Source organism: Gorilla gorilla, chromosome 12 (genome assembly GCF_029281585.2).
Source record: "Gorilla gorilla gorilla isolate KB3781 chromosome 12, NHGRI_mGorGor1-v2.1_pri, whole genome shotgun sequence".
Classification (NCBI taxonomy): Eukaryota; Metazoa; Chordata; class Mammalia; order Primates; family Hominidae; genus Gorilla; species Gorilla gorilla.
In genome coordinates, this window is record NC_073236.2 from 120,009,040 (window position 1) to 120,024,314 (window position 15,275).

Below are 15,275 nucleotides of genomic sequence, written 5' to 3' on the forward strand. Positions count from 1 at the left end.
AGCAAAAATGTTCATGGCAGAAATTTTCAAAAATACATAACGGTATAGATGAGAAAGTAAAATTAGTTGATCTTTATAAATAAAATATTTTAGTTGAATTTAAGAGATGAAAAAAACTGAAGTGACACTGAAGAAATTTGTATAATTGGTGTCTTCGTACCAAAATCAGTATTTGTTCTTAAGAGATTTCTTTAAAATTAAAAGAAAGTAGACATTAAAAGGCTTTGGGAAGCCGAGGCAGGCGGATTACAAGGTCGGGAGTTTGAGACCAGCCTGGCCAATATGGTGAAACCCTGTCTCTACTAAAAATACTAAAATTAGCCAGGCATGGTGGCGGGTTCCTGTAGCCCCAGCTACCTGGGAGGCTGAGGCAGGAGAATCGCTTGAACCTGGGAGGCGGAGGTTGCAGTGAGCCAAGATTGTGCCACTACACTCCAGCCTGGGCAACAAAGCGAGACTCTGTCTAAACAAAAAAACAAAACAAAATTATTTAGCTAATTTATTGTTTGGCAGTTTAAATTTCTAGGTAGTAAAATTGAGAGAGATTTAGAAAAAATGAGATGCTTCTACACACTATAATGGCTAAAATTGACAAGAGAAATGGTGAGGGTATAGAACAGCTGAAACCCTCATACATTGCTGATGGAAATGCAAAACAGTACACTCACTTGGGAAAAGTTTGGAAGTTTCTTCTAAATTTAAATATACACTTAACATAGAACCCAGAAATCTCACTCTTAGGAATTTACCCAGAAGAAATCAAAACACATTTACAGGAAGACTTGAATGCAAATGTATATAAGTTTTATTTATAGTAGACAGAAACTGGAAAGAAACCAAATATCCATTAATATGTGAATGTATAAACAAATTGTGGACTATCCACACAATGAAATACTACTCAGCAATAAAAAGGAATGAACTGACACAAGTAACAACATAGATGAATCTTAAAAGCATTGTGCTACGTGCAAGAAGCCAGATATAGAAGACAGCATACTGTATGATGTTATTTATATGAAATTCCAGAAAAGACAAAATCATAGAAAGTAGTGCCTGAGATCAGGGAGAAGGGTAGGTGATTGACTTCAAAGGTATACAAAGGAGCATTGTGGGATGATAGAAATGTTCCATATCTTGGTTTTGGTGATGATTACATGACTCCACATTTGTTAAAACTCATCAAATTGCCCATTTAACATTGGTAGTTTTATTTTCTTAATAAGAGATTTCTATTTTAGTTGAATTTAACAGAAGAAAAAGAAACTGAGGTGAGACTGAATAAATTGCTGTATTATGTCTTTATGCTGAGAGCTATCAGCTCCTAAGAGATTTCTCTAAAGTTAAAAGAAATTAATGTCAATGATACCTCCAGCTGATTGAAGTCCACCCTTTCCACACTGAAGTGCAATTATATGGGAAAAAAAATCAAGTCCATATATGTAGGTAACAATTTCTGGTTTCTTTTTCTGTTCCATTGATCTGTTTGTCTTTCTTTGGCCCAAAGCAGAATGTCTCAGTTATTATAGTTTTTAAAATAGGTCCTGCTATCTGGTACAAGTCCTACTTTGTTTTTCTTCTTCAAAAATGTTTTGTCACTCTCAGTCCTTTGCACTTCTTTTCTACATATACAACTATATAACCATGTTTAATGACTGCTTTTTAAAAAAAAATACTTCTCAATCGTCATGTCTTTCATTTCTTTTTATCATCTTATTGCACTGGCTAGGATACCCAATACAATGCTGAATAATTAAAGTGATGATACTGGGCATTCTTGTCTTATTCTTAATCTCAAAGGAAATTTTTCAATATTTTAAGAAATCATTGCTTATTATATTTTCTGTAGACATTTTGTCGGTAGGTTTTAATAAGTATGTCTTCTTGTCCTAGTTTGCTAAGGAGTTGAATTTTATTAACTGCATTTTCTACATCTGTTGAGATTTTTCTTCAATTTGTTGATGTGGTGAGTTAAGTACTACAAGCAAGAATACTTGATAATGCTAAAAACTGCTATTCACAGTGACAATGTAACATGTAAGAGTATCTGTAGACATAGATATAACACCTAATACCTATGCTCGTAACAACCACCTTTATAAAGCAGAAACTGCAGTGGATGCAACAAAATCAATTAATAGAAATACAGTAATAATGACTTCAATGCAACGTTGTTGCAACGATCTTTTACAGAAAACACACTTGCCACTTGATTTTTCCCTATTTTTTATGTGATGAAATAGACATAGCATAAAATTTACTATCTTAATCATTTTAAAAATTTTTAAAAATTTTTTACAAGACGTGGTCTAGCTCTGTCACCCAGGCTGGAGTGCAGTGGCACAATCATAGCTCACTGCAGCCTCAAACTCCTGAGCACAGTAATCCTCCCACCTCAGCTTCCCAAAGTGCTGGGATTACAGGCATGAGATACTGCACCTTGCCTATCTTAATCATTTTTAAGTGTACAGTTAAAGAGGCATTAACTATATTTATTAAGTACATTCATATTGTTCATATTCCACCACCACCACCACCACCACCACCCATCCATCTTCAGAATTCTTTATCTTGCAAAACTGAAACTGTATGCTCATTGAACAATAACTCCCTATCCCCCTTAAAGCTGTCCCTGGCAACCACATTCTACTTTCTGTCTCTATGAATTTGACTACTCTGGGTACCTCATAAAAATGGAATCATTCGGTCTTTTTGTGGCTGGCTTAATTCACTTCATGTAATGTCCTCAAGTTTCATCCATGTTGTAGCACGTGGCAGAATTTGTTCTTTTTAAGACTGAATAATATTCCATTGTATGAGTATACCATATTTCGCTTATCCACTCATCTGCTGATAGACACTTGGATTGCTTCCACCTTTTACCTAGTGTGAACAATACCGCTATGAACCTGGATGTGTAAATATCTCTTTAAGACCATGCTGTCAGATATTTTGGGTATATACTTAGAAGTGGAATTGCTGAATCAAATGGTTATCCTTAGTATTTGAAGAAGTGTCACACCATGTGGTTGCACCATTTTACATTCTCACCAATAGTGCACAAAGATTCCAGTTTCTTCACATCCTCACCAACACTTATTTCTTCTTAATAGTTTCCATCCTACTGGAGTGGTGAGAAGTGGTATTTGATTGTAGTTTCGATTTGCATTTCCCTAATTATTAGTGACGCTGAGCATTTTTTCATGTTCTCATTGGCCATATGTGTATCTTCTTCAGAGAAAAGTCTATTCAAATCCTTTGCCCATTTCTGCATTGGATTGTTTTGCTTTATTGTTGTTTTTGGAAGTTCTTTATATATTCTGGGTATTAATCCCTTATCAGATATATGACTTGTAAATATTTTGTTTTTTACTCTGATAGTGTCTTTTCATGCACAAAGGTTTTTAAATTCTTGTCAAGCCCAATTTGTGTAGTTTTTTCTTTTGTTGCCTGTGCCATTGATGTCATATTCACAAAATCATTGCCAAATTCAGTGTTGTTAAGCTTTTGCATATGTTTTTTCCTAAGAGTTTGTAATTTTAGTTCTTATATTTAGGTCATGATCTATTTTAATTTTTGTATATGGTGTAAGAGTCCAGCTTCATTCTTTTGTAGTGGATATCCAATTTTCCTAGCACCATTTGTTTAAAAAACTGTCTTTATGCCAATAACACACTTGTTTTGGGTAATGTAGCTTTGCAGTAAGTTTTGAAATCAGGAAGTGAGTCCTTAAACTTTGTTCTTTTTCCAAAATTGTTTTGGCTATTTGGGAGCCCTTGTAATTCCATATGAATTTGAGGATGGAGTTTTCTATTTCTGCAGAAACATCATTGGGATTTTGATAAGGATTCCATAGAATCTGAAGATTGATTATATAATATTAACATCTAAACAATATTAAGTCTTCTAATCCATGTACATGAGATGTCTTTCCATTTATGTCTTCTTTAATTTCTTTTAGCAATGTTTTATAGTTTTAATTGTACACATCTTTTACTTTCTTGGTTAATTCCTAAATATTTTTTTCTTTTTGATGTTACTGTAGACGGAATTGTTTTCTTTTCTTTCTTTCTTTTTTTTTTTGAGACAGAGTCTTGCTCTGTTGCCCAGGCTGGAGTGCAGTGGTGCAAGGCACAATCTTGGCTCCCTGCAACCTCCACTTCCCAGGTTCAAGTGAGTCTCCTGCCTCACCCCCTAACTGGGATTACAGGTGCCTGCCACCACACCTGGCTAAATTTTGTATTTTTCGTAGATACAGGGTTTTGCCATGTTGGCCAGGCTGGTCTCGAACTCCTGACCTCAAGTGATCCATCCACCTTGGCCTCCAAAAGTGTTGGGATTACAGGTATGAGCCACTGTGCCTGGCTGGAATTGTTTTCTTAATTTCATTTTTGGATAGCTGCATTGTTAGTGAATAAAAATGCAACTGATTTTTGCATGTTGATTTCATATCCTCCTACCTTGCTGAATTCATTAGTTATAACCATTCTTTAAAAGGAATCTTAAGAAGGACTGGTGTTGGTTCTTCCTTAAACATTTAGTAGAATTCATCAGTGAAGCCATCAGGTCCAGGGCTTTTCTTTGTCAAGAGGTTATTTTTAGATTACTGATTGACTCTCCTTACAAATTACAGGTTGATATGGTTTGTCTGTGTCCTCACCGAAATCTCATTTTGAATTGTAGCTCCCATAATTCCCACATGTTGTGGGAGGGAGCCGGTGGGAGATAAAACTGAATCATGGGGGCAGTTTCCCCCATACTGTTCTCATGGTAGTGACTCTCACAAAATCTTATGGTTTTATAAGGGATTTCCCCCTTCACTGTTCTCTCATTCTGTCTTGCCTGCTGCCATGTAAGACATGCTGTTTGCCTTCTGTCATGATTATAAGGCCTCCCCATCCACGTGGAACTGTGAGTCCATTAAACCTCTTTTTTCTTAAAAAAAAAAAAATTACCCAGTCTTGGGTACGTCTTTATTAGCAGCGTGAGAACAGACTAATACACAGGTCTATTCATATTTTCTATTTCTTCATGATACAATCTTTGTAGGTTTTTTGTTTCTAGGCATTTGCTCATTTCATGTAGTTTCTCCCATTTTTCAGCATACAATTGTTCATAGTACTCTCTTATAATCCTCTTTATTTCTGTAGAATTGATGGTAATGTTCCCATTTTCATTTCTGATTTTAGTAATCTGAGTCTTTTCCTTTTTCGTAGTCAATTTAGCTCAAGTGTTATTAACTTTTTAAATCTTTTTAAGAACCAACTTTTGGTTTTGTTGATTCCATTTTTGTTTTATCTGTGTTTTGATCTTTTATTATTTTCTTCCTCTGCTAGTTTTGTGTTTGCCTTTTGTTCTTGATATTTAATGTTAATAAATGTTTTACTTTTTTATAAATCTGTTAATATTCCAACTGTTTTTTAATATAATTGCTTTCCTTTGTAATCCTATGTTTTAAAAACACTTGAAAACATTGAAACGACATAGGCTTCACCACACTTGTAAAGGTGCCATAGCACAAAAAAGGTTAAGAATCTTACTCCTATTTAGAAACCCCCTTCCCAAATCCCCAATTTCCGTTACATATCCTGCTATTTTCCTCTTAGATCACTGGTTTTTATACACATAAATATTCCTGTTACTCCTTGAACAGAACAAAGCAAAACTTCTAGTCAGGTGCGGTGGCTCATGCCTGTAGTCCTAGCACTTTGGGAGGCTGAGGTGCGCAGATGTCTTGAACCCAGGAGTTGGAGATCAGCCTGGACAACATGGGGAAACCCATCTCTACAAAAAATACAAAAATTAGCTCACTGCCAACCACTTCCACCCAGAAGGGATTCTCGTGCCTCAGCCTCACGAGTAGCTGGGATTACAGGCACCCGCCACCAAGCCCAGCTAATTTTTTGCATTTTTAGTAGAGACGGGGTTTTGCCATGTTGGCCAGGCTGTTATCGAACTCCTGTCCTCAGGTGATCTGCCCGCCTAGGCCTCCCAAAGTGCTGGGATTACAGGCATGAGCCACAGAGCCTGGCCATCTCCACTTTTTCTTATCCCCCAAAAGGATTAACATCCCTGGCTTTATGTAGAATAGTGTACGCTGCCACATCAGTGTTTGAGTCATTCCCCAGAGGAGAGGGGAACCCCCCCCCCTCCATTTTTTTTTTTTTTGCAACTTCTTGTCTTCCCTTTGCTGTTGCTTCCCCCCACACACTTGGTTTTGTTCTATCCTGTACTTCAGATTTGTTTTTTGTTTCGTTTTTTTCATATTCAAAAGATGACCTTGCTCCAAGAGGCAAAAATAAATGCGAACTGAAAAAAAAAAAAGCTTTTTATCTTATTTAATCTTTTAATTCACCTGGAATGAATATTATGTCAATTGGGAGCTTAAATGCTTAAATGTATTTTTCCCCAAATGGTTAACTAATCCTCCCAATAGCACTCATTTGAATAATCTGTCCTTTCCCCATATATGTTACATGTCTTTTACAAAATACAGCCTATTTGCGGTATGTTTCTGGGCTTTTGTTCTATTGAGCTGTCCATTTGCTTACACCAGAAATGCCAGTTTATTTTTTTTGTAGTCTTGCAATCTTTTAATTTCTACTAGTGCTTTTTAATTTAACCTTAATCCACTGTATTTGTATTTTTTTCAGTGGTGGTAAATGGAAAAAATTAAAAATCTAATGAAAGCAGCCAAAAGCACACAATTTATGTCCTGTTAAGACTTCCGCATGTAAGTATCATGCTCCAAATATATTTTTCATCTTTACTTTTTATGACGGAAAGGGCTCAAGTACTTCGGGAAGCAAAACAGAATTGAGGGACGCCGAGAAGATACACAGCAGGCATGTAGGGTAGCGTGGCTGGCAACCGTTCTTACAAAATTTTAATTTGAATTATACGTAATGTACGTAATAAATTACTATTTGGATTTCCCTTTGGCATAAACAGCCAGGGAATATAACTAACATCAAAGATCCCAGACTCTCGACACAATATACTACTAATCGTAACACAATTCTAGAGGGTCCAAAAAGGTAGAGAAGTTTGGACCGTGGAACAGACCTGGTGGAATGTCGACACAAAGCGTTTCAGGGTAGACAAAACCTACTCAGAACACCCTCAACGCGGAGTTTTGCTAAGTTGGGACGCTGAAAGGCAAGGGAATGACAGGAAGTCCGCAGGCTAATTCGCCGTTAAGAAACAGAACCGTGGCTTCTTCCACCTCCAGCGTCATCGGCCCCCAGTTCGCTGTAACAAACGGATAGTGTCTCGCAGCATCAGACAACGGACTTGGAAATCAGTTTGCGACCACGCATCTGCGCCTTTTCTAGGAAAAGAGGAAGACGGGTCCAACACTGGTAACGGCAGAAACATAGTTCACATGGGCCACTGCAAACGCCCCGCCAGCAGCGGAACCATTATCTCGCGAGACGACGGATCCCCATAAGGCACAAACCTAGCGCCAAGGTTGGCTGTCAAGGTAGATTCCAGGGTGTGGAAGTGGCTTTGTGGTGCCACCTCTAACCGCTCGGAGGTCAACCCCCATTCTACACCGAAAACGAGGCCTTGGCTGCTATGGAAGGACAGCGGCAAGAAAGCCACGCAACCCTAACACTCGCCCAGGCTCATTTCAACAAGGGAGAGTACGCGGAGGCCGAAGCGCTGTACTCCGCTTACATTCGCCAGTGCGCTTGCGCGGCCTCTAGCAACGAGAGTCCCGGGAGGTAACTATCGCGAGACCTGGGGCCGCGGCGACCCCGGGTGGAGGCGACGTTGGGGCTGTTTGGGCTCATGTCTTCGCCTCTGGAGCTCACGGTCGGCGCTTGTTATAACCCAGCACTAGGACTGAGCGGGCGGACGTTCGTCTTTCTAGAAAGGCCTAGGCGAGGCCTAGGACGAGGGCGGCGGAGAACGCGGGGAGGAAGCCCACCCGCGAGGAGCCAGCTGCCGCGACGGTGCGGGGAGCTTCCGGGAACCAAGCCCTCTGCGCGATCCTCGGGCGCGGGCCGCCGCCTCTCACCCCGCCGTCTCTCCTTCCACGTTCCTCACTCGCACCCAGAGACTTAGGACAGATAGGAATTTTCCACTCGTGATTTTAGCTGGCGGGAAATCCGCGACCTGGGAAGGGAAGGGGTCATGGCTGCGTAGGGCCGCAGTACCGCGACTCCCATCTCAGTGTCACAGCGCAGGCTCTTGGTGGTGTTTTTCACTTGTGAAAAACGTTTAAATATGTGGAAGAGAGCATAACGAACGTCTAGGTGTTTATCACTTGGCTTAAGCATTATCAGTTTACCTATTGTATTCATCCATGGATGTTTCAGAAGGAACCACCATGTCATCATCACATAGTTACTTAATATCACGTCGTCAGTGTTGGAACCATTCTGATCGACTAATAAGGTGTTTTGTTCTTTGGTTCGCTTTTCGCAGTTAGTTCAAGTCAGGATACACATCAAGTCTTTTTAAGTCTCTTCTCCACCTTCCCCTCCTTTATTTGTTGAGGAAACCGATTCTTGTGTCCTTTGAATTTCCGTGTTTTGGACTTGCTGACTGAATCTCTTCTGTCATTTAATGTGGTCATCTGTCTCATATTGCTGTGAATTGGTGGTTAAACCTTGAGGTTTGATCCAATTGAATTCAGATTCAATATCATGGCAAGAATACTTTTTAGGTGGGTGTGTGTACTTTCACCAGGAAGCACATAACGATTCGCTGACTTTCTCTTTGTGATGTGAGCGGCTTCACCTGTTACTGTCTGCTTGCCCAAAGCATCTTTTCGGCTTGTGCCTGGATATGTAGCATTTGTTTTTACTTCAAATCTTGCCTTGATTGGGCTTGTTGATGGTATGGAGTGGATCAGGATGAGAAAAGAACAGAGGGGTTGGTTGAACAGCTTTTTGAACAGTTGTGAGTTGTCTGTTGTGGATTTGAGTTTTCTGGACAGGATGCCAGCTTGTCTTTTGTATGAGGCTTAACTAAACACTAAGGACTTGATTCTTACCCTGTTTGTTAAACTTACATGGAATTAAACCAGAAAGATAAAATTGCCTTCTCATTTCAATAACACACAAGAATAATAATAGAAGTTTCTGAACAGGCAATAAGATGATACCATCTACTTTCCTCAGTGCACCTCCCCCATAAAAAAGATAAGTAAACATAGAAAGCGAAACTATTCATGTTTCAAGCTCTAAGAGTAGACTTACCTAGTAGATTTAAAAAAGTATTCGTCAGCATCAGGTATGCTGTTGCTGTCTAGTCTTGTTATTCTTCCTTCTTTGCACATCTCAGCCTAAGAACGCAAGTGTCTGTAGCATATATAATAGCTATGCCTTACCAGCACAGGAAAGACAGTTTGTCATAGCGCAGTAGAAGGGAGTTCATGATGCCTGAATTCCAGTCTTGGCACTGCCACATGGCTAATGTCTCAGCCTCAGTTTTTCATCTGTAAAATAAGCTTTTGATAAAATTCTAGGAACTCATGGATTGAAACTGAATTCTGTCATTTCAACTTTTTCCCTTCAATTTATCTTTTGGAGCTTACATTTATTTTCGAAGTATTGGGTCACTAAATCATTTTGAAACAATGTTTGCAATTTTCGAATGCCTTTCATTCTGAATGGTTTGTGACGTTTTCTTTTACTATCTAAAGTATAGCTTTAGTCATAAACCTAATTTCCAAAGTGTGTGTATATATATATATATATACACACACACTTTATATATAAAAAATATATATACACACTTTATATGTATATAAAAATATATTTTTTTTTGCGAAAGTTAGCAAATCCTAAAAATTCACATTTGGGTTAGGTAACTTGAATGAATTCTATTATAATAAATACTATCATTACAAAAATTTTAATATTACAGAAAATTTCGGCTTCAACTGTTAGTCCATTTCTTTAAAATATGAAACAAAATTTCCACATGAAAACGATTTTAGAATTTGATTTAATGAGATCTAATTCTAAATCCAACATTTTATGATTCTCTATATTACGAATATATAATTAGTATTAAAAACTTATAACAATAATTTTGAAACTTCGATTTAATGACTAAAACCTTACTGGCATCCTGAGATTGCTTTTTTCTTCAAACTCTACTGGGAGCAGTTCAACTAGTGTCATGTCACACATAGGTGAAGGGGAGTGGTACCGTCTTGTAATCTAGGTTTTAACGGGGGTGCTTAGTGGCATCCAGAAGTATCCCTACACCCAGTCTCCATCACAGCTCATAGAATAGACATTTTCTAAAATTGCGACAGTTCCTCTCCATCGTTAGCAAACTTGGTTTGAAAGAGGCGCTTGGGCTGTGAGTGCCTCTTAGGGTAGCAGTAGTTACAGTCCCTGTCTGAAATCTCAAGGATCAAGATATTAAGAGAAGTAGCTTTTATTTACACTAACTGCATTCACAGATATTTTCGGCGGACTATACTTTTTACTACGGGGTATTACAAAGAACTGACAGATGAATTCTCTGTTTGGTTCTAATTTGAGAATTGCTTTGGGAAAAAAGAAAGGGAAACAGAATCATCTCTGACTCAGAGCAGAGGCACTAATGTTCTCTGTGCAGACTGTTTGTCCTGTGCAGAGAAAGGTTCAGGGCAGCCAGGGGCTGTGACCTGTTGAGCTGGTGGCTGGTCAGAGCTGCCTGGGTGTACAGCCCAGGAATGGCTGCTAACGTAAAGCTCTTTGGGCAACCTCTAGTTCCCTCAGGTGCAGAGCCAGTTCTGCACAAAGGACATCCAAACTGACTGGAGCCCTGAGGGGGTCTAAAGAAGCCCACCCTCCTAGCAGGAAGCCAGCCTGGCATTGGGGAGGATGCCAGCTGAGGCTGGAGGGAGGGCAACTCTGTCCCCAGAGATAACTTCCTGGGGATCATAGCATGTTGAATTTTCACTTAGCGTTAACTTTAGTTTTTTATTGGTGGAAAATGATTTCAAATCTCATTGTTTTAAGATCACTTAAAAATTTGAGAATGAAATTGATTCTCATTGTGACATGTCCATAGCAAACTCGGGCTTTGGGCTGGCTTTCCCTCTTTGCTTAGTATTTATCTGTTCTGTCTTCTTTGCCCTGCTGGTGTGTGCTTAGAAAAATGAACAATCATTTTAATGTTATATTCAGCAGAACAAGTTGGCAGTGAACACACTGTAAAGTTAGTATGCTTTTCAGGTTGACATTGCAGTGGTATAACCCTACAAAAGTAGATAACAGGGTTAAACAAAAATTGATTTTAGCTCTTTATTTGTACGTTTTTTCTTCAGCTTGGATTTTCAGTGTCGATGCTGCATGTTATAGGCTGTGAAGTTTGACAATACCCAAAAGAGAATGAAAGTGGAAATGAGAGGAATTTGGTAACACGGTATTTTTAATGTGAACTTTTTGTTTAAAGCAAATGCAGCCCTGAGGATTTGGCTACTGCATATAACAACAGGGGGCAAATCAAGTACTTCAGGGTTGATTTTTATGAAGCCATGGATGACTACACATCTGCCATAGAAGTCCAACCCAATTTTGAAGTTCCATATTACAACAGAGGGTTGATACTGTATAGGCTGGGTAAGAATTTTTTTTCTTTTTGAGTTTTGTCATTGACTGTATTCTGTTATTTCAGAGCTTTCAAATGTTGTAAAACTAACGTGGTAATCAAATTTTAAAGTTCTGTGAAATTTAGGTTTAGAGCTTGGAACAAAGGAAGTGTCCCTGAGTTTATTTTAGGCTTTTGATAGGCGTTATAGATCACAGCAGAGCACTGGGGTGGGAATTGGACCTGGGCGCAGGAGCCGGGGTGACCCCATTACTTTGTGCTTGTGCATTCCCAGCTGTGAAATGAGGGCAATTCAGATGTTCACCTGTGAAACTTTTCTGAGTTAAAATCTTTGAAGACACACAAGACAATAGAAAGTGAAGTTTAGATTCTTGGATTAAAGGGACCATAGGTACTGTTTCTTCATTTAAAGTGTCGAAAAGAAAATTAGTTCCCGTTTCTTAATTTTACTGCAATTATGTAAAACAGGTGATACAGTTTTATTAAAATTTTAAGATGATTGATAATATTTACCTGTTAAATCTCAATAAATAAACCCATAGCTAATTTTAGGTGTATTATTCCCTAAGGGCACACAAAATTACTTTGATATACACATCTCTATATTATTAAGATAAAAAAATTCCTTTACTAGAAGTGACTGAAAGCTCATAAATATAAAAGCAAAAGTACATGTATCAAAGCTTTTCCATGAATAATATATAGAAATACTCAGTTTCTTTTCTCTTTTCCATTTTTTGGGTTCTGGTACAGGATATTTTGATGATGCTTTGGAAGATTTCAAGAAGGTCTTAGACTTAAATCCTGGATTTCAAGATGCTACTTTGAGCTTAAAACAGACTATTCTAGACAAAGAAGAAAAACAAAGAAGAAATGTTGCAAAAAATTATTGATATTTTTAACTTAATGGAAGTATTGATTCATGATCCTTACATCTGCATCTAGTTATCAGTAATTTAAAGTAGATATTGAGCTATTTTGATTTATATTTAAGAAATTAATACATTAGCACTGAAAGTTAAATAGTGTGTTTAAGGTAGTTAATTTCAGGTTGAATGGGTTTTTTTAATGAAGTGTAAATAATACCAATGTATAAGTGTATATTATTATATTGAATATTATAGTAAAAAGGAATGTGTGGTGTTTTCTTCAGCAAAACTATTTTTGTGATTTTTTTATTCTCAACTTTTTATTTAAAAAATGTTACATCTGCAGAAAAGTTGAAAGTATAATAAACTCTTCAGTTAAATTCATGAGTTGTTAATATTGTGCCACATTTGCTTTTTCTATTTAAATATATAACTGTTTGCTGAAACATTTGAAAATGAGGTGATGAGGTCACAGTACTTCGCCCCTAAATATTTCAGCCTACATTTTCTAAGATTGAAGACATCCTCCTTTATAACCACAATACCATTATAATACCTAATAAAATGAATAATTCTGTAATGTCAGCCATATCCAGCCCATATTCCGAAGTGTGTAGATTTTTATTTGGATCTAGAGCCAATCAGGTTTCAATTGCGTTTTTTTTTTTATGTTTCTCTCAGTTCTTTTAATCTAGTCCCCTGTCCATTTTCTTGCCCCAGCATTGGCTTTGAGAGAAAGGCTATTTTATATAGCTAGGCTAGAGAGACATAACATTTAGGCTTAGAAATAAACATGTCCTACAAGAGAACAATTTGAAAGAGTTCAGCTTGAATTACACGTGATTTTCTCAAGTAATCATTGATAAAAATAGGTTAAGATTTAAACATTGAACATATTTTCTGTCTCTGGATAATGACAATTGTTATCAACATTTACTGAATACTATAAGCCAAGCACTGTTCAAATCTCCATAATAATTTGGTGATCAGGTAGGAATGTACAGAGAGGTGAGGAAATGACAAAAAGCACTTAGTAAGTATAAAGTTTAAAAATCTTTTATTTTGGTGCTGCCAACAATTAGGCCCTTATGAGGCTATCAAAAACCGGGAAGAACTTGAAGGGAAAACAGACTAACACCAGCCATATGCCATCTACATTTTTTGTATTTTATTGTTTGGCTTCCAAAGATTTAGACCCTGCATCTCAGATCTCCCAAACTAGTTTATTACTGCTATGGAAAAGCTGTTCTGTGGTGGAAATTACCCGAATCAGGAGAAAGGAAAGTGTCTTTGCTTCGTGTCTTCAGAGGAAGGCGCAGGGTAACTTCTGTGGCCTCAGATGCAATCAGCAGCAGCAGCCTTAAAATGCTTTTTTTGTGTGTGTATGAGTAATCTCATGAAGCAGAAAAAGTAATTGCCCTGTTTGTAGCTCATAAGTAATATCTGGCAAAATACATGGAGAGTTTGGGCTGTAGGTAAGTGAATATTAAGAGGAAATTAAGTTTCATGGCCCAGAAACAAAGTCTCTGTTTCTGGAATTATTCACACTTTCCAAAATGATTTATATTTGTTGGAAATCTAAAAAAAATTCTAAAATTGCATTAAAATGTAGAAAAATCCTTCTTAGGAAAACTTTTTTTAAAAAAGCAAGTTTCCTAGCCCTTGGGAGGGAAAGCTTTAAGCCATTCCACCCAGAGAAGCAAATGCTTAATGTTTAATTTTATTTTCTCTTGACTCATATTCTCTTTACTCTTGATTGGGATCAGATGGAATATGAAAAGGAAAAATTGTCTTACATTTTCGTGTGGTTTGTTAGATTATATTCAAAATTTTTTCATCCTTTATCAGAAAAAAAAAAAAAAGTCACTGAAGTTCAGAATCAGCAATTGCCGATTGTAGACCCAGGCACTCATTTTCTTTTGTCTTGTTACTGGAAATAAAGAATAATTCATTTACCTTGTTTAGCGTTGAAACTTTAGGCGTTATTCAGATTCTAAGTTTCTGATTGACCAAATAATACCTTGGATATTTACCTTAAAAGATATTCATTACCGTTCATATTTCCCACATTTCAGTATTCGTTATTTCCTTTTTCTACTAGAAAAGTAACTATGTTTTCTAATTTTTTCCTTTGTAAAAACAAAAGAATTGTGGTTTGTTATAAGGTTTCTCTTTCACAAAGTGAGGTAAGATAGGATAAAATGGATTTAAGTTACTTTTGAGTTTAGAATATTACTCCTAACAGTAGTTGAAAAGTGTGGAGCTATTTTTTTTTTCTGAAATTTGGAACTGAATAAAACCCTTTACTTTATGATAGTGAAGCAGATATCCAAGTCAGTCTTTAGTCATTATCTATTTGCTCTTTTGCTCTGTCTTTTTTGGTTTTCTGTTTTTCACTGGCTTCTCTACCCTCTCAATCCTAAATGTAGCCTTGGCTCCCTGTCATTTTGTAGGTCTTAAATCTTTCTCCGTGGGCATGATATATTTCAACCCCACCTACCACTCAGCGTTTACACTGATTCTTGTCTCAATGTCTCCCTTTCTGCTAAGTCTAGCCCCCTTAAAAATTTAACTCAGAAGTAAACAGTTTGTATATAAACCGTAATAGCATGTTTTTTTTTTTTTCTTTTTTGAGACAGGGTCTCACTCTGTTGCCCAGGCTGGATTGCAGTAGCTTGATCACAGCTCACTGCAGCCTTGACCTCCCTGGGCTCAGGTGATCCTCCCACCTCAGCCTCCTAAGTAGCTTGGACTATAGGCATGCGCCATCATGCCCAGCTAATTTTTGTATATTTTGTAGAGATAGGGTTTCACCACATTGCCTAGGCTGAGCATGAATGTTTA

General features: G+C 37.5%; 1 protein-coding gene and 1 long non-coding RNA gene across 4 annotated transcripts; one reads left to right on the forward strand and one right to left on the reverse strand.

The window, feature by feature from the left end:
* Nucleotides 1-6,752: 6,752 nt before the first annotated feature.
* On the reverse strand, nucleotides 6,753-7,557 carry LOC129531796 (uncharacterized). The gene is made up of 2 exons (XR_008677206.2): nucleotides 7,460-7,557; nucleotides 6,753-7,330 (listed from the first exon to the last, which is right to left on the reverse strand). It is a non-coding gene; the product is annotated as an uncharacterized lncRNA (long non-coding RNA).
* A 21-nt stretch (nucleotides 7,558-7,578) lies between these two features.
* On the forward strand, nucleotides 7,579-12,815 carry TTC32 (tetratricopeptide repeat domain 32). 3 transcript variants are annotated; one of them, XM_004028889.5, is made up of 3 exons: nucleotides 7,579-7,727; nucleotides 11,407-11,573; nucleotides 12,316-12,815. In XM_004028889.5, the coding sequence occupies exons 1-3, from the start codon at nucleotides 7,579-7,581 to the stop codon at nucleotides 12,453-12,455; spliced, it is 456 nt and encodes a 151-aa protein (XP_004028938.3). In that variant the 3' UTR covers nucleotides 12,456-12,815. The 3 variants fall into 3 exon arrangements, with proteins under 3 accessions (XP_004028938.3, XP_018876923.3, XP_018876922.1); XM_019021378.4 differs by having other exon boundaries at nucleotides 7,726-8,403; XM_019021377.4 differs by lacking the exon at nucleotides 7,579-7,727 and adding an exon at nucleotides 7,735-7,958.
* The last annotated feature ends 2,460 nt before the right edge of the window (nucleotides 12,816-15,275 follow it).

What these genes read in the sequence shown, in the direction of transcription:
- TTC32 (XM_019021377.4), top strand. Translation starts at nt 7,795, where the DNA reads ATGTCTTCGCCTCTGGAGCTCACGGTCGGCGCTTGTTATAACCCAGCA. An exon ending in AGGAGCCAGCTGCCGCGACG is followed by an intron (nt 7,959 to 11,406) that starts GTGCGGGGAGCT and finishes TTTTGTTTAAAG; the next exon opens with CAAATGCAGCCCTGAGGATT. An exon ending in GTTGATACTGTATAGGCTGG is followed by an intron (nt 11,574 to 12,315) that starts GTAAGAATTTTT and finishes GTTCTGGTACAG; the next exon opens with GATATTTTGATGATGCTTTG.